This window comes from Patella vulgata, chromosome 3, assembly GCF_932274485.2.
Source record: "Patella vulgata chromosome 3, xgPatVulg1.2, whole genome shotgun sequence".
NCBI classification, from domain to species: Eukaryota; Metazoa; Mollusca; class Gastropoda; family Patellidae; genus Patella; species Patella vulgata.
In genome coordinates, this window is record NC_065881.2 from 12187374 (window position 1) to 12207044 (window position 19671).

General features: G+C 36.8%; 1 protein-coding gene across 5 annotated transcripts; it reads left to right on the forward strand.

Annotated features, from left to right (window-relative positions):
* The first annotated feature begins 7047 nt into the window (after positions 1-7047).
* LOC126816215 (uroporphyrinogen-III synthase) lies at positions 7048-19599 on the forward strand. Of its 5 annotated transcripts, none has more exons than XM_050542510.2 (9): positions 7048-7155; positions 11275-11430; positions 12516-12681; positions 14634-14699; positions 15104-15178; positions 15698-15784; positions 16586-16671; positions 17384-17479; positions 18133-19599. In XM_050542510.2, the coding sequence occupies exons 2-9, from the start codon at positions 11338-11340 to the stop codon at positions 18262-18264; spliced, it is 801 nt and encodes a 266-aa protein (XP_050398467.1). In that variant the 5' UTR covers positions 7048-7155; positions 11275-11337; the 3' UTR covers positions 18265-19599. The 5 variants fall into 5 exon arrangements, with proteins under 5 accessions (XP_050398467.1, XP_050398466.1, XP_050398470.1 ...); XM_050542509.2 differs by having other exon boundaries at positions 7054-7159; XM_050542513.2 differs by lacking the exon at positions 7048-7155 and adding an exon at positions 7775-7796.
* The last annotated feature ends 72 nt before the right edge of the window (positions 19600-19671 follow it).

The following is a 19671-nucleotide window of genomic DNA, read 5'->3' on the forward strand; positions in this document are numbered from 1 at the left end:
CCCCATTTCTCTCTCTCCCTCGTTTTATACACATACAATCCATATTCCATTTATTCACTCGGTTTAGAAATCTTGGCATGTATTAAGATTGACTTGATTTGAGCCAAAAGGAGACTTTCAAACTTACCTTTTTTCTCTGTATTTTGACAGCATTAATGGCATGTGTTATGTAGCCGCCTGGTCCGGAGTAACACAGCCATTGAGGTTTACCAGGCTTGGATTCAAAGTACGGATGAGGCTTCTCACATGCGAATTCCCAATTATTGAAAAGTCCTTGAAAGGAAAAAGGAATATATTAATGAAAAGCATATGTATTATATGAAATTAATTTTAGCATTGGGGTAGTATTACTCAGAACATGTGATGTACGAATCACATGGTTGTATTTCTTTTCTTTCAGGGATGGAAAAAAATATAATCAGTTTTATTAAGTTCATAAATCTGCATATTTAACGGCGCGTACAGATACACAAGAACATGTTAGACTGAATCAAGGATTAACCCGTTGACATAAAAGATAAAAGTAACTTGGCACTAGTTACGAAGATTTGCTACCGTACTTTTGGTGGCTTATCATTTGGCCTTGCAAACTGGTTTGTCTTGAAAATGGAATTGACAATTTAATAAATCTCAATTAAATTCGGCCAGAAAAAAATATATCAAAACTGTCGTAAAATGGCCATGGGCTGCTACTTGCTACAAATGCAAAAGGAATTCCAACTGTCATGTCAAGGAATTTTTTACGTGCACGACAAGGGGGTACCACGCCGGAAAATCTGGATGAATTTTCTTAGGGATCGATCACCTGACCTCCAGGCTAGCGAGTCACCGTCTTACCCACCGTGACCCCCCCCCCACCCTATAGCTGAAATGATCATATGTTACACAATCAATCTGATTAAAATACAGATCTATATTTCGTTTCGTTTTTTATACTTTCGATGGCCTACGCTACATGAAGATCTGAAAAGTTATAGCGATAGGTCACGTCAGACATTTGATGTTTCTAGTGGATTACCCACAGTTCCGGGCAAAAAAGGTCAAACACTCGATTCGACAGACCATTTGATTGGCTGACCCCTCATTTCAAGCAGAACACGACTTAAATAACAAGTCTTCCAGATCCAATAAAGACAAGTAAAACGAAATTTTGAACTATAAAAACGAAATAGGATCTGTGTTTTAACAAAATTGTTGCCCAATGAAAGTTGAATAATACCAATTTAATTTTCTTTTCCTAAATTACTAATTTTAACCCCTTTAGCGTGATCTGTTATTCTGTCCGGTTTATCGCCCTTATTATTGTCAGCGTTTTTGACGTTCTGTTGCCGTTGGTTGCCGATCGTCAAGACTAGTCCGTCGTGTTTTATCATTTCGACTGTCTCTTCATGTATTCACTCATTCAGTGCTCCGGTTTCTTGTAGCGCATAGTCCATCATGAATCACGCCAGTATAACTTATAATACTTGAACGTTTGGGAAATATTTTCCTTGGGTCGCTTCGTTTCCCATGGTTAATCAAGCATGTATCACTGCTGCTGAACCCCAGACTCATCCTCTCAATACTTTCGTTGTTTATAAATTATTGTTTGAAATGTATAATTGTGTTTTGTGTGTTGCGCGACCATGGTTCCCATCACGATGCTACTGCAAGGAGCTCATGAAGTTGTTTTTTCTTTTCTCGGGTGAAACGTTGTAAAAAATAGCTAGGTACCCAATACACGGAACCAATCATCTTATGTAATTCGCCATCGTCGATCTAGTTCTGTGCTGCTAGTAGTAGTAGAGTTAACACCGGGGTTACTGTGGCGTTTCTAGTGTTTATTACTATTAGAAACTTTTTAGGGGGGGGGGGGGGGCGTTCCATCCTAACACTTCAATCGGAAGCCTTAAGTGAACCGAATAACCACTGGGGGGTTTATCGTCGTCAGCTTCTTTTTATAAGGGGACCAATCAACACGAGCGTTACTAGCGATGATAACGTTATAGCCACCACCTGTTTGACATCGCTTGCTTCATTATCATTGAATAGTGTGCGTAAATTCATCTGCCTAATTATACCAAAAGGACAAGGTAGATACCCGGGCATTATATTGTTATAGTAATACATGGCATTATATTAGTAAGTGCAGGGGGGGGGGGGGCACGCATAATTTACACAAAAACAAATCCACGGATAGTACGCATAACAAACTAATATATCAAATTAAATGAATGGATACGGGGCCTAGCCGTAAGCGTCCACTTTGCGCTGTGTAATCCCGTGTCTGTATTGTTACAGACTTCACTCAAATTTGAAAACAATCCTGAATATAACCCGCAGAAACCATTGTGTAATGCCAGCATGAGCTATAGCATGAGCATTACACAATATAGAAATATGAATGTAAGCATAGATTGCCTATACAAGTAACTATATCGGTGAAATATACATAAACAGGTAGTCCAAAACTAAAAGCTCTAAGTTCAGTGAGAAACATTTTAGTATTCAATAGAATCGAGGTATATTGAATATATAGTTAGGGCATATGTTCCATTTACCACAAAAAAAATAGAGTTAAAAACAAACAATACTGAATACAAAGAAGCAGATGAAAAACTAAACCGTCTCAAAAGACAGCCGTCTGCTGACGTGACGTAAAAGGCGGTTGGTTCCCAATGACGTCTCAATGAGAGGGTTTCTTAGCAGGAACATTTCCGATGCTTCGAATACCGTGGAATCTTTTGGAACTTGAATAGATGTTTGCTCCGTCTGTGATAGGTTTTCCCTATTTCCTCCAGAAGCAGACCAGGTAATCGGCATCCGGTCGATTACCCTTTAACATAGGGCAATACCCCTCACAAGTCTGGTAAAATCTATAATCTGTTTGTGGTCGTTCAATTTCGATTGTGGCGTCTCTGGCTTCGATACACCTGTTTATGGCTCGGGACGTTGTCCTCTCAATGAGAAGGTTTCTTATTAGGAACATTTCCGATGCTTCGAATACCGTGGTATCTTTTGGCACTTGAATAGATGATTGCTCCGTCTATGTTAGGTTTTCCCTATTTCCACCCCACACCAGAAGCAGACCGGGTAATCGGTGACCTAGTTGGACGGAGAGAGGGGTGGAAAAAGAAAGAGAAGCCACGGACATGAATATGTTGACCCTGAAAATGACCGTTGTCCTCTCAATGAGAGGGTTTCTTAGCAGGAACATTTCCGATGCTTCGAATGCCGTGGTATCTTTTGGCACTTGAATAGATGTTTGCTCCGTCTATGGTAGGTTTTCCCTATTTCCACCCCACACCAGAAGCAGACCAGGTAATTGGCATCAGGTCGATTACCCTTAAACATAAGGTAATATACCCCCACAAGTCTGGTAAAATCCATAATCTTTTTATGGTCGTTCCATTTCGATTGTGGCTGGCTCGGGGCGAATCTGATGTTGGCCCTGAAAAGGGCTGTTGTCCTCTCAGTGAGAGGGTTTCTTAGCAGGAACATTTCGGATGTTCCGAATACAGTGGTATCTTTTCTGGCACTTGAACAGATGTTTGCTACGTTTATGGTAGGTGTTACCTTTTTCGACCCCACACCAAAAGCAGACTAGGTAATCGGCGATTAGTCGATTACCCCTAAATGTAGGGTAATTCCCCACCACCACCACATATCTGACAAAATCTATAATCTTTTTGTGGTCGATCCATTTCGGTTGTGGCGTCTCCGGCTTCGACACTCGTATTTATGGCTCGAGACGAATACCGTGGCCTCTTCTGGCACTTAGAACAGATGATTGCCATGCTCCGTCTATGGTAGGTGTTTCCTATTTCCTTCCCACACCAGAAGCAGACCAGGTAATCGGCACCCGGTCGATTACCCTTAAACATAGAGTAATACATACACACACCCCACCCACCCACCCAAAATCTATAATATTTTTGTGGTCGATCAATTCGATTGTGGCGTCTCGTTGGCATCGATACTCCTATTTATGGCTATGTTGGTCCTGAAAAGGGATGTTGTCCTCTCAATGAGAAGGTTCCTAGCAGGAACATTTCGGATACTCCGAATACCGTGGTCTATTCTGGCACTTGAACAGATAATCGGCACCCGGTCGATTACCCTTAAACATAGAGTAATATCCCCCACAAAAGTCGGGCAAAATCTCTAATCTTTTTGTGGTCGATCCATTTCTTTTGTGGCGTCTCTGCCTTCGACATTCCTATTTATGGCTCGTGACGAATATGTGGTCGCTTCTGGCACTTGAACAGATGGCAGCCCCGTCTTTGGTAGGTTTACCTATTTCCACCCCACACCAGAAGCAGACCAGGTAATCGGCGTCCAGTCGATTACCCCTAAACATAGGGTAATTGTAATCACGCGTAGTTAATGAACGTGAATGCATAGTTATACATAAAAAAAACATTAACATTTTGGTAAAAACATAACCATTATCAACATGTGCATCAAATTCTGGCTGATAATTGACCTATGGTTGGTAGACCAGATAAGTTAATGTCTCCTTCTTTGGTCGTGTGAAATAAAGATGTTTATACCATATGTGGGATGGAAATTAACGTCAGGGTTATCGAAGACCTGCAGAAATTAGGGGGTATAAATTAGGGTGTAGAGCGAGTTGGATCAGAACTCATTCAGAAATTCCTAGCAGCCATTATTATTGAGAACGAGGAACCTTTAAGGCCATTACAGCTTCGCAATAAAGTTGTAAAACAATTGATGCTGTAGTCTTGTTACGATCACGAAGAAACAACAAACACAACAAGAAAAATGTCCAATAGTACTTTTTGCAGACCACCTAATTCTAAAAATGACGTAGATAACTATATATATACTCTTCAAAAAAAATTAGGAGATATTGAGAAACAATACAAAACTGCGGAAATGCACTGCTGTTTTTGTTAAGAGGTAACCAGTGTATGTTAATTACCGGCCAATTGCCTGCACATGAACTATGTAGAAATTTAGACACCCATTGCAAGTCAAGACATATTTGAGATTTTTTGTGTCACAATTCATATTGTCCATGACCAAACTGCATGTGTGACTATCATACATAAAGACCTAGAGCAATAATTGGGGAAAACTTGGCTGGTCTCTTTCAACCCACAGTATCTTCTAAAAAGGACTGAATATTGCCGACACTTTCACTAGACAACACTGCAATAAAAAACTTCGAGCACAAGCATTTGGGGCTGACTTTTCAAAATGACTGTAAACTTGATAGACATATCGACAATATATTGACGAGGACTTCTAGGCTTGTAAACTTTATCCGCTCTCTGAATAAAATAGAAATTCTTTGAAAACAAGGTACATTTCCTATATTCTTCTTCATTTCGACTATTGTGATGTCATATGCCATGGGTGCACCGACGAACTTACTAACAAACTAGAATCATTGCAGCTGGACGCACTCAGGTATATATGTAGTGATGTTAGGGGAACCAGTTGTAGACTTTTATACGAGGGGAAGGGATCATAAACTCTTTTACAAAATTATGAATCATCTCCGTGAATTGCTATCATTCCCCGAAAAGCCTTATAACCTTCGTAACAAATCTAATTTATCAGAGTACTTTTGCAGGACATCTTTATTTTCGAAATCATATATACCATCTACGATTAAGGAATGGAACCCACTTTCTGACTTTATAAAATCATCTTCCTATATCAATATCTTTAAAAGTAAATTGAAACAAGTTGACAAAGAAGCGCCATCATACTTTAGTTCAGGAAAAAAGAAAAAAATCAGAGTTTCACGTGGACGTATATGGTCTTCGCCCCTGTCTGTCTGTTCACATTTTGATTGTGGAAACTCAGGTCATAATTTCTATCCGATTTCGACGAAGTTTGAAATATGGAGGTTTATATCCTAAAGATCGATCGGTTCCTTTCGATATTGACATGTATCGGATCGCAACCTCATGGGTTATGGCCCCTGATTGTACTGAAAAAATTCCTTTTTTTTTTTAGCTTGTGGACACTCTATTTTTATCCGATTTGGGGGAAACTTAAAATGTTTGTTTATACTTTTAATTTATAGGGCTAACCCACGTACAGATCTCGTTCCTTTTTTTCGAAATTAGCGCATATCGGAACGGAACATACGGGATTATACGAAATATCGCGTTTTTAGCTTGTCAATTTTTATTTCATTTTAAAAACCGTTCCAATATATCACCGTTACACTATAACTGCGGTTAAGTTGTAATTTCGTGAAAATTGGACAGGGACTGTCTGACGAAATAGAGAGAGAGAGAGAGAGAGAGAGAGAGAGAAATGGGGTTTAACGTCCACTCGACACAAACTAGGTCATTTCGGGACTAATATATGGTTTAATTTTATTTCAATAATTCGCTTGCGCGTAGGGGTCTTTGGCAGTGGGAAACCGGAGGACCCGGAGAAAACCCACGAGGTTGGACAGGCGACCCTACTCCTTGTCACGTACAACCGGGGAATCGAAACCCCGCCAGTTGAACTGACGAAATAGCCGCTTCCCTTAACGCAAATAGTATAATAAACATTTAATCTGTGGACCCTCTGGACGTCACAATTTTTATCCGATTTTGATGAAACTTACAATATTATATGTTTATATCCCAAAGATCTCGGTTCCTTTGATATTGACGGTAATATCTTGGATTATGGCTCCCGATTGTACGAAAAATTGCCTTTTAAATCTTCTCTGCCCATGTCTCGTAAAATGTGGGCATATCTTGATTGACAACCACTTAGTTCCTTTATTGTTTGGATCTTTCCCAAATTAAAATTTCAACATTTTTTTTATTTTTTTTTTATTTAGCAGGTCTTTTTTTCTTTCCCAAACAACATTATTTATTTATTTATCTTTTCTAATCTAAAATAATAGTTGGGGGGGATACCTTCTCTAATAGTCATGCGCCCGGATACAGTCAGGACGACCAAAAAAAGGTTTTGTTTTTTGTAGTGGGGGGGGGGCCTGGGGGAGGGGACTTTCCCAGTTCTTCAATATAAAAATATTTTTTTAAAAATATAGTGTAGGGGAAATAACTCTATATGAAAGAGAGATAACTCTATTTAGTGCTGTCCTCAATCAATGTGTGTAATTTGTGTCGTTCTTTGCTCATAAGTTAAAAATGTTTGAAACGAAGAAGAACTGATTTGTCTATGGTGTCATTGGTAGGTACATATTTTATTGTCTTTTAAAAACAAAAAGATATGAAATGTGCGATTAGTTCAACTGGTAGTTAAATTTGTAGTTGGGTCAGTTGCAACCTGTTGTACTGCCATAGTTATAAAAGGCTAAACTGAAAGTAGACTGAGATGACGATGACAGCATTTAAAGTAGCTAAGTCTCTAACTCAATATCATCCAAAATCTTCAACATTGAAAACACGATTTATTGGTCAAATTAAATCAACATTCATGTTGTGATCTTACCGGGAAAAGATGGGCTTTTGATATCCAATATTTAAGACAAAATAAACATTTTACCTGGTACACTAATCGTGTACCATAATGCGCTTCAGCCCCAGATGTATCAGGAGACTCGAGGGACGAGGCTAGACACATTGCACCAAATCTAACGGCTAATTTATGTAGGCTGGAATAACCAGCTTATTTCGCCGAACATAACTGATTTGAAATTGGAGTAAAAACGGAAACCATTGAATGTAAATCAGACTATACACATTCATATTACAGTATTATATGCGTTGCGACCCACTTTTGTCAATTTCTAGGTCCCAAATGTTAGCGATTTAGCTCCTTTAACAATGGTCTCACTAGAAATTGTTTGTTTTAGTATCCTTGGTGTTGATGTAAGGCCTGTTTCTTTTTAAATATATAGATTTCCGTATCAAGTAACTGACTAATTTTGCTAATGTTACACTAGGCTCATCATAGACATTGGAGTGAAGAAACTGGCATTTTGTACCGGTAGGCGGGCCCATTTCATTTCGTCACCATTGGTGTAATTCTCCTTAAATTGTAACCATTTTGTATGCATTCTTATTTATTATTATCAATATCTATAGACAAATGGGTAAGCAAAAAATTTTGTTTAATTGTTACTGCTGTCAGAGATGTGGGGGAGGGGGGATTTATATCAAGTAGAATGCTCCTGGCTCTCAAATCACTGCCTTATAATTTGGTGGTACTTTTTACCGCCGACTTAATGCTTTTTACCGCCGACCGTCGTGTAATTACCGCCGACCAAATACTTTTTACCGCCGACCGCATTGTAATGACTTTCGACCGTAATATAATTACCGCGACCAAATACTTGTTAAACCCGACCAAATGCTTAATGATTCCTTGTTACCGCCGACTATTTTACGATTGTTTTTTTTTTATAAAAAGAATACAACAAGAATGTTATTTTTTATTTGAGGTGTAATCACGTACAACTGTCGAAAAACATTCATATATATTTTAAAGAATATGGAAGGACAAAACTACAATTTAGATATTGAAGGGCAAATATATCAAGATTGTTTCAGCTACTGGTTATAAAAAAATAACATTTAAGGCCTATCTTCTATTGGTGCGAGGGTTAGGGTTAGGGTTGTCGACCATATTTATATATAATAAAATCTATATTTTTATCAAACTCTGTGTATTTAACCAAATCAATTTTTTTGTCGTGTAATTACCGCTGACCAAATACTTTTTACCGCCGAGCGCATTGTAATGACTTTCGACCGTAATATAATTACCGCCGACCAAATGCTTGTTACCCCCGACCAAATGCTTAATGATTCCTTGTTACCGCCGACTATTTTACGGTTGTTTTTTTTTATAAAAAAGAATACAACAAGAATGTTATTTTTTATTTGAGGTGTAATCACGTACAACTGTCGAAAAACATTCATATATATTTTAAAGAATATGGAAGGACAAAACTACAATTTAGATATTGAAGGGCAAATATATCAAGATTGTTTCAGCTACTGGTTATAAAAAAAATAACATTTTAGGCCTATTTTCTATTAGTGCGAGGGTTAGGGTTAGGGTTGTCAACCATATTTATATATAATAAAATCTATATTTTTTTATCAAACTCTGTGTATTTAACCAAATTTATATTTTTGTCACTAATAATTTAATTAATTTTATATAGTCGGCGGTAACAAGGAATCATTAAGCATTTGGTCGGCGGTAACAAGTATTTGGTCGGCGGTAATTATATTACGATCGAAAGTCATTACAGTGCGGGTCGGTGGTAAAAAGTATTTGGTCGGCGGTAATTTCACGACGGTCGGCGGTAAAAGTATTGGTCGGCGGTGGTCGGCGTTAAAAAGTACCACCCCTTATAATTAAGACCCAACAATCCAGACTCACTCATCATCAAGGCCATCATCAAAATCCCAGGAAAAACCCATGAGAAATTGACCCATGGGTTCCACATGGGGTTTTGGAAATGGGGAATAACACTGGAATGTCCATGGGAAAAATCCCCAAACCTCTCCAAACACATGGAATTTTCATATTTGTAGTGGTCCTTAAAACAGTGATCAATGTTGCGTACGAAAAGAAATGGGGTTTTAACTGCTCTGACTGGACTAATGAAAACGAACATATGCCATACAGTGTGCTATGAGTGAAATTTGGCGATATAAAATCCACTCGACACAAACTAGGTCACTTTGGGACTAACATATTGTTCCATTTTATTTTAATAATTTGCATGCACATATAGGGGTCTTTAGCCTCGGCAGGAAACCAGAGGACCCAGAGAAAATCCATGAGTTTGGACAGGCAACTCTACTCCTTTTAACGTACAAGCAGGGCATCGAAACCACACCACTTCACTCAGTGACAGAACATCTTAAACTATTCGGCCACCCAAACCCCTCATGACCATACAGATATTGTTGTTAGCGTGTGTGCATTGTATCATAATGTCTGTCACTGAGTCAACTGGCATGCTTTCAAATCCCCAGTTGTATGTGACAAGGAGTAGGGTCACCTGTCCAACCTCCTGGGTTTTCTCCAGTTTCCTCCTGCTGCTATTGAAATAAAATTGAACCTATATATGTTAGTTCCGAAATGGCCTAGTAAACCTCCCCTCTCTCTCTCTCTCTCTCTCTCTCTCTCTCTCTCTCTCTCTGACAACCATTTTCAAGGCCATCAACCTGATTAAATATTATCATGTATGACCTACAGTAGGCTACAATGATCTGACAGGAAATAGAGCAACAGAGGGCTGTAGATGACAAGTAACCCACATTTAACTTGTCAAATATTCAAAACATTAATAACATAATTTACATATTTACATATATATATCATTCACCAAATACTGACTGTTGAATATAATATATAGTTTTATTATAGCCAGATTACATAATCTGTCTATCAACGTTTATTTCATCTCATTTTTCCTGAATTGGCCAGTCAAACTATACCAGGAAGACTATGTAGATTAATGTCATGTTATGTATTATATACTTTTAACTTTTTGTTGTACATTACCTAATATTATTTATAATCCATTGTCATGGAAGTCTATTATTCTAAGCATGTATATATATATTGTATTCGCAATATTTCGTAAACATTATTAATATCTGAAGACGCCCATAGAAGGCACACATGATTTAATGTAAAGTGGAGAATTTTTTACCTGGACATATTTTTTATTTATTTATGCATTTATCTACCGTAAACAAAGAAGTATATGTATTTTATCTACTTTAATATATATTTCAGAGAATTCCACATTTCACAAATATGTTTAAAGAATCTTCTTTTTAAATTGGTAAGCTATACAATTATAAGGTTACCAATATACATCTAATGTCCTGGTACATAAACATGATTATTGTATAGCTTACCAATTTAAAAAGAAGGTTCTTCAAACATATTTGTGAAATGTGAGGTTCTTTGAAATATGCCTGACCCCACCTCCCCTTTACAGTACTATTTTATAGTAAGTATGTGTTATAGTTTATTATTTTTAGTGTTGTCACGGCTAGCAAAAATCGTGTTATAGTTTATTATTTTATAGTTAGTATGTGTTATAGCAAGTATGTGTTATAGTTTATTATTTTATAGTAAGTATGTGTTATAGTTTAAGTATGTGTTATAGTTTATTATTTTATAGTAAGTATGCGATATAGTTTATAATTTTATTGTAGATTTCTGTCATATTTGTCATCTATTTCATGGAGATTGAGGAAAATAATTCCCAGTGAATGTGAAACACATATCTATCATCCATGTTGTGGAGACTGAAGAAAATATTTCCCAAAGAAAATGAAACAAGGAAATATTTATTTGTTTATATTATTTCAGGAAAGGAGAGTCACATAATGAAAATTGTGAATGTGTTATTGATTGAAGAGGAAATTAAACGCTATGAATGGAGGAGAACCAGCCATAAAATACAGAAAGAATCTCATCTTTCTTTTTAAAGCCCCAAAAGAAAATGAAGAAGATAAATTTGTTGTGGTAAGTTTGTTCGGGTATCTTTTAAGTTTTGTTGTCTGGCATCTGGTCTTGTTACCATTCTAAATCACAAACATATATGATGTCTTATTTCATTTGATCCGTCGCCTGTCCAACCTTGTGGGTTTCCCCCGGGTCCTCTGGTTTCCTCCCATTGCTAAAGACTCCAATGCGCAAGTGAATTATTGAAATTAAATTGAACCTTATGTTAGTCATGAAATGACCTAGTTTGTGTCGAGTGGACGTTAACCCCCATTTCTCTCTCTCATTCAATTTGATCCGTATGTTGCTGAAAAGGTAGTCCACAATAATGTTCTAGACGAGGAACACGAGGTAGAAGCACGTCCAGAACGCATTCCAATGAAATGTTTAGATGACAATCTGTCCAGCATTCATGCAATCAGGAAGTATTTCACATTTGACGTTTGGTTTCTTGTTGAGGGAAACCTGAAGATTTTAAAGGGTAGTGATGTTTGGTTATTTGTGACTTGTCACTCGCCAGAGTCAGACAGCATATGATATGCTGTGATTCATGTTTGGATTGCTTTCAACTAGGGGATTGGATGGCCGAATGGTTAGCATGTGCACGCTGTATCATAAGGCCTGTCATTAAGTCAACTGGCATGGTTTCGAATCCCCGGTTGTACGTGACAAGGAGTAGGGTTGCCTGTCCAACCTCATGGGTTTTCTCCAGGTCCTCCTGTTTCCTCCCACTGCTAAAGACCCCTACGCGAAAGCGAATTATTGAAATAAAATTAAACCATATGTTAGTCCCGAAATGACCTAGTCTGTGTTGAGTGGATGTTAAACCCCATCTTGGGTTATACGTGACAATGAGTAGTGTTGCCTATCCAACTTCGTGGGTTTTCTCCGGGTCCTCCGGTTTCCTCCTACTCCTAAAGACCCCTATGCGCTAGCGAATTATTGAAATGAAATTAAACCATATGTTAGTCCCAAAACGACCTAGCCTGTGTCGAGTGCACGTTAAACACATCTCTCTCTCTCTCTCTCTCTCTCTCCCTCTCTCTCTCACCCCACCTCACCCCACCTTTGAATTATCTAAATGGTTTTTTTTCATTATTATAAAGAGTTTACTGGATGCCAAGTATAAAGTTGTGACTATACCCGTGCTAGCGTTTAAGTACGTGAATACAGATGTATTGACACAGTGTTTTCAACATGTAGATGATTATTCGGCTATAATATTTACCAGCACCAAGGCAGTGGATGCCGTTAACCTTGCAATAAAACAATGTAAGTCAAACAACACAGTTTTTTGTGATAAAATTTAGCCTCGAAAGAATCAACATATGTTTAGCGCAATATAGCCCGATTGGAGCTGACGTGCCATAAAATCACATTTCGTTTTTTGTGATAACTCTATTAAAGGGGCATGATGGAAGATTTAGATAAAGAGCCAATCTGATTAAAACACAGATCCTATTTCGTTTCATTTTTTTTATAGTTCAAAATTTCATTTTACTTGTCTTTACTAAACTAAGATCTGGAAGAGTTGTTATCATTGACGTGTTCTGGTTGATGTGAGAGATTAGCCAATGAAACAGTCTATTACAACGAGCTTTTGGCGTGTGGTACACGGAACGGTGGGTAATCCACTAGAAACATCAATGCTGATAAGTTAATCAAATGTCTAGCATCATAGGGTCAAAAGCCGCTCATGACTTCTGATGCGACCTACCAAAACAACTGGTCAGATGATCATGTAGTATAGGCCATCAAAAGTATAAAAAAACGAAACAAAATATAGATCTATATTTTAATCAGATTGATAAAGAGCTGACAGTTCTCGTTTTAAAAAATAGATAATGTAAAGTGAATATGCTGAAAATTTCAGTCCAGTGTAAGAACTAATTGTGTAGGAAGTCCAGTAATAAATATCTGTGAATACTTTGTGAACTCTCGGCCTGATCTCATCAATTATTACGGGGGGTTGGGTTGGGTTGGGTGGCCGAATGGTTAGCATGTGCGCGCTGTATCAGAAAACCCGTCATTGAGTCAACTGGCGTGGTTTCGAATCCCCGGTTGTACCTGACAAGGAGTAGGGTCGCCTGTCCAACCTCGTGGGTTTTCTCCGGGTCCTCCAGTTTCCTCCCACTGCTAAAGACCCCTACGCGCAAGCGAATTATTAAAATAAAATTAAACCATATGTTAGTCCCGAAATGACATAGTTTGTGTCGAGTGGATGTTAAACCCCATTTCTGTCTGTCTCTCTCTCATCAATTATTGCATTCATATTCATCATTAAAAAATGAAGGCAGTTATCTCTTAAAGGATCACATTCACAACAGGTCAACGCCCATAAAATTAATTTAAGAATGACATTTTAGAAAATCCATTTGCTTACATTGCCAGTTCAATATCTAACACTCTTAAACATACATTATGCATGAGCTAAATCAGCCTGTTTCAGGTCTTTCTTTAGGCCTGAAATGTTATATAAACTATTAATTAGACATTAATTATTATATCCAGACCATAATCAACTCTCGATGTCAACGCTAGCCTGCGATAATTGTTGGATTATGATCTGATTTGCTGCATAACTTTCCATCTCGATTCAACGATTAAATGGATAATCGAGACTATGATTTTTGTCATATCCGACTTTAGTAATTATGATCGAGTTCATAGTGGATCAATTTGACTGAAATTTTCTGCAAATTGCCTTTACATTATCTAGTTTTTAACTATTATAGTGAGAACTGCCAACTCGTTATCTAATCTCCCATAATGTATCTTTAATTTTTCTGTTGTAAAATTACTCTCGTATTGGGCTATATCAATGTTTTTTTAGTTAATCCTAATTTGTCGTCACGATGCATCTTTCTTTATAATAATGCAAGAATTATAAAATTTATTGCGGGAACGGGCGCAACTCTTACTTGACTTGGCCAAATATACTGGATAATCAACCACATAAAAAAACCAACTCCCGGTTAACCATGTCCATACGTTGAAGACTAGGAGGTTCTGGGTGACCGAGACTTCAACATGTCATGCGTCCCTTTTTAAGTGACGGGGGGAATTATCTGAAAACTAGAATATTTTTTCTATATGGCCAAAATTATCGCCAAAATCAAATTTTAATCGACACTTACATATTTTTATCACCAATTGCGATTTTGGCGACCGACAGTGTGAGCCCTTATGGCCTAATTAAAACATGTTTATTTATTTATCGACAGGTGATAATGATGTAAATATCAACAATATCGTATGTTATGTGGTTGGTAAATCTACAGCAGATGCAGGTAGGTTGTACTACACATATATTTATTTATAAAGCAAAACCTTTAGTTCATATATTCTGAAAAATACATTATGTAAGAGCTAAATCTGCCAATTGCAGGTCTTTATTTTGACATCAAATGTTATCTTAATTCTTATTTAGATATTTATTCACACGACAAGCCTATAATCAACTCTCTAGACCATCGCATGGCCCCGATTTAAATGAATTTGAAGAACTGAGAGATTTCAAAATTTAACAAAAAAATGGATAATTGAGACTTAGTCTCGGTTGATAGGTGCCGTTGCTAAGATAATAAACGATCTACCCCTCTTCTTCAAACAGTCATAATTACTCTCTCTCTCTCTCTCTCTCTCTCTCTATAAGGTTATGGTGAACCAGAGTGTATTTGTTTGTATCTTTCAGCTAGAAGAGCAGGTTTTTCTACTAAAGGAGAGGAAACAGGAAATGCTGTAGAGTTATCCAAGTTGATTATATCCGGTATGTCTCAATACTCTCAAAATATTTTATTTCAACACCATATCTAGGTTATTATTAGGTTTCACAAACTACCATATTCTATGCCCACATCCCTTGAAGCTCAACTAAACCCACCATCTCATTCTTTTCCCTTTTTTTATTGTACTCTTCTATGACTACAACATTTGGCCTGTCGGCCTGGTAGGCTCAAAGATTCTCTTTCCATCAGCATGATTGTAACTGAATTATGATAGCTATACAATTAATGCAGGTGGTGGGCGTGTTTTCCATTTTGCTGGACAAAGGGCATGACAAGAACAGCTTCAAGTCGTTCAAACGAGACAAAAAAACGAGGTACCATATTCACCAAGGCATACAAATAAAGAAGCCTTGACAGTTGGAATTCTTAGCACACTATATGGCATATGCCTGTCTTCATTTGCCCAGCCAGTGCAGAACAGTAGGACGTTAAACCTCTTTTCATTTTACAGTTAATGCACTAAGGGAGATAACTATGATTTTTAATTTTTCTGGTTTCAGACCACAGTAAATTCAGTGATCTACCAATTTTATATCCATGTGCCAATATACGAAGAGATACCCTCTGTGATCTGATGAAACAAAATGGTATGTGTAACGATTTTTTACATTTTACCTTGAAGTATTGTGTATCTTCGTTAGCCCAGTAAGTGCAGAAAAGTAGGACTGCTTGTGTATGGCTTCTATATCAGCCTTGCCTCCAGTTTTTATCTATATAAATAAAATCAATGTGTGTATGGTCGCCCATCACACATCGCCACCGTGCTCCATGCCCACATATGTGTTATCAAATTAACCAACCTAACCCTGTGAATGATTTAGACCATCGAATTTGGGCCCTGGGCGAATCACAATTCGTCGTCGCACTCCACCCCCACATGCGTGGTATCAAATTAACCAGTTTGACCCTGTAAATGTATGTAGAAAGGCTGTAGCTTATTGGATTTGTTGTTGTTTTATCAGATATTATATATAATAATGTTAATGTTGTTTTATCAAATATTATATATAAAGAGATTGTAGCTTATTGGTTTTGTTGTTTTATTAGATATTATATATTATATATAATGTTGTTGTTTTATCAGATATTATATAATATTGTTGTTTTATCAGATATTATATATAATATTTGTCTTGTTGTTTTATCAGATATTATATAATATTGGTATTGTTGTTTTATCAGATATTATATATATTGGTCTTGTTGTTTTATCAGATATTATATAATATTGGTCTTGTTGTTTTAGCAGATATTGTCTAATATTGGTCTTGTTGTTTTAGCAGATATTATATATATTATTGTTGTTGTTTTAGCAGATAATATATATAATATTATTGTTGTTGTTTTATCAGATATTATATATAATATTGTTAATGTTGTTTTATCAGATATTATATATAAAGAAGTCATAGCTTATGAAACGTGTAAAAATGAGAGATTAGAAGAAGCGGTTCAGACATCCATTGGTAATCAGGTACGTACTTGAATTATTTGATGAAATAACTATGTAGACAAAACAGAGCCCTGTATGGACTCAGACAGTCACAAATATTAGCATAGATTAGCTTAGCCAGTCACTATATATAAGAGAGAGGGAGAGAAATGGGGTTTAACATCCACTCGACACAAACTAGGTGATTTTATTTCAATAATTGGCTTGTGTTTGGGGGTCTTTAGCAGTGGGAGGAAACCGGAGGACCTGGAGAAAACCCACGAAGTTGGACAGGCGACCCTACTCCTTGTCACATACAACCAAGGAATCAAAACCACACCAGTTGACTCAATGACAGACCTTATGATTCAGCGCGCACACACTATCCAACCCCCATAAATCAATCACTATATGAAATGAAGTTCAAATTGCAGACATGGAACAATATTTTATTTATTTCGTAAATTTGATGTTTGATTTATTAAAAAAAAAATAATAAAGTTCTTATTTGGTGTGCCTTACCCATTTTGTTTATATGCAGCCCACTATTTTAGCCTACATTTTTCATTGGGTTTCAATTCCCACAAACCCCTGTGATAACATGGTCCCGAAAAACACAGGAAATATCATGTGTAAATATAAAACCATTGTTTACATTCTTTTTTCATTAGCTCAGTCGGAACAGATCAGTAGGATGTTACACCCCATTTCATTTCATTTTATTTTTTTTTCTCTCTCTTTTTTTTTTAATTAGGGAATACCAGAATATTGTGTATTTTTTAGTCCATCCGGTGTACAGTTCACCCATCCTCTGGTTGTTAAAAGTATTCTACCATTACATCTTACAAAGGTAAGCATTGTAGCAGACAGGTATACCATGTCGACTGGTGTACCTGAAGTATTTTATATTTAGTATCCAAGCAAACCCTTCCCAATAGAATAATTGTTTTTCTGCTTGGGAGTCACAGTGACCAAGTGGGTAAGACACTGGCTCGCTAGCCTGGAGGTCGCATGTTCGATCCCTGCATTGGCCAAGAAAGTTCATCAGGATTTTCCGACATGGTTTCCCCTTTTCAATGGTTCAGGACGGAGGGCCTGACAAGGACAAGTAGAAGTCTACTTTTTCGAATGGGACAAAAAACCAAGGTCCTGTGTACACATTGGTGTGCACTTTGCACGTAAAAGATCCCTTGACATTTTGACTTTGATATAAGAGTAGGATTTAGTGCTACTGTCCGGGCAAAATTTCCCTCATAGCACACTGTATGCTGTATGCCCAGTCGGAGCAGAACAGTCAGACGTTAAACCACATTTCATATTATTTATTTCCTTACCACACGGAACAAATAACAGACCAGACAATTTCGAGGACTCCCTCGCCCCAGTCCGAGACCGAACCATGGGATCTAAAGTGAGCAGCGTTCACTCACTGAGCCAACTTGACTCCAAAACGAAAAAAGACAATTAAAATTAACAAATAACCTTGCTTTTTATGTTTTCTAGGTGGCAGCCATTGGACCAACAACAGAATCAGAATTATTACAATATGGTATTACAATATATGGAGTCGCAGAAAAACCAGACCCTGAATCGTTACTGAAAATATTAAATAGGGAAAAAAATATGCAAAGATAAATGTGATATTTTAAACTGTCGCTTAAAGTATTAATGCATCGTTTTTAGTGCTATAGGAATCACATGTAATTTACCATATTGTGAATGTAGAATCTTTAATAAGAATATCAGTCCTAAAATGGTTTACACAGATATGTGCAATTGAAATTTTCTCGATCTATGCTATGCGAAAAGCCTGTGGCCATTTTGTGGTCTGCAGAAATTTATTGATAGACCTGTTTTAATTCAGGTCGAGACATTCTTAAAGTAATTAAATGTTAAATAATTAATCTGAGTACATATTAGCTTCGATTAAACCTTGAGTAAATTTCATATTTTAACGAAAAATGAAAAGAAGCATGATATTGCAGGGCATTTTTTAGGGATTTAAAGTGGACCTGTTAGTGGGAAAAGAAATTGAACCATGTGTTAGTCCCGAAATTACCTTGTTTTTGTCGAGGGGACGTCTCTCCCTCTCCCTCTCGATATATATATTACCCAATGATTGTTTTCTATATAAATTGTGTTATGTTTATTGAAGACCCTGTTTTATGCATCACAAATGCTGCATGGTGATGGTGATAATTGAATAAAATGATTCTAAGTGCTTAATGACTGTAAGAGAAATGATTTTTCTTGTAGTAATAAATCCAATTTAAGGTATTTTTGTTATTATATAAGCCTTTTGTTAACCGGTGCTAATTTATATTCTTAATGATATTAATAAAAATGATTTTTTATTATGTCTGCCTTGAAGAACTTTATAGTTTAAAATGAAAGTACAATTTTCTATGATGCTAGGGCACATCTAAAAGTGTAATTTCAGAAATTCGGATTGGTTGAATGTTTTTTATGTTGTTTATGATGCAATCTGATTAAAACACAGATCCTATTTCGTTTCGTTTTTTATAGTTCAAAATTTCGTTTTACTGGTCTATACTACAGTAGGATCTGGAAGAGTTGTTACATTACAAGCGTTTTGGTTAAAGTGAGGTATTAGCCAATGTAACGGTCTGTTATAGCCAATTTTTAGAGTTTGATGCACGGAACTGTGGGTAAACCACTAGAAACGTCAACGCTGCTTGATTAATCAATGTCTGGTCTTCCAGTACAACCGGTCAGATCTTCAAGTAGTGTAGGCCATGAAAGTATAAAAAACGAAACGAAATCATCAAAGAATGTTGTTGCAGAAATCTGGAAAGGTTGCCTGTTTATTTTTATGAATGAATGGATTTAATTCTTCTAATAATTGTTTGTGATCATGATCTTTATGGGGAAAGTTAAAGATGTAATATTTAGATACAGAGCTGTCCGTTTTTGTTATAATAGTTCAAAAATAAATTGCTTTATTCTGTACATAGTTCTGAGTGTTGGAAGGTTAGTCATTAATGTACCAACGGTACTTGACAATCGAGACTAAATCCATTT

What these genes read in the sequence shown, in the direction of transcription:
- LOC126816215 (XM_050542510.2), top strand. Translation starts at nt 11,338, where the DNA reads ATGAATGGAGGAGAACCAGCCATAAAATACAGAAAGAATCTCATCTTT. An exon ending in TAACCTTGCAATAAAACAAT is followed by an intron (nt 12,682 to 14,633) that starts GTAAGTCAAACA and finishes ATTTATCGACAG; the next exon opens with GTGATAATGATGTAAATATC. An exon ending in TAAATCTACAGCAGATGCAG is followed by an intron (nt 14,700 to 15,103) that starts GTAGGTTGTACT and finishes TGTATCTTTCAG; the next exon opens with CTAGAAGAGCAGGTTTTTCT.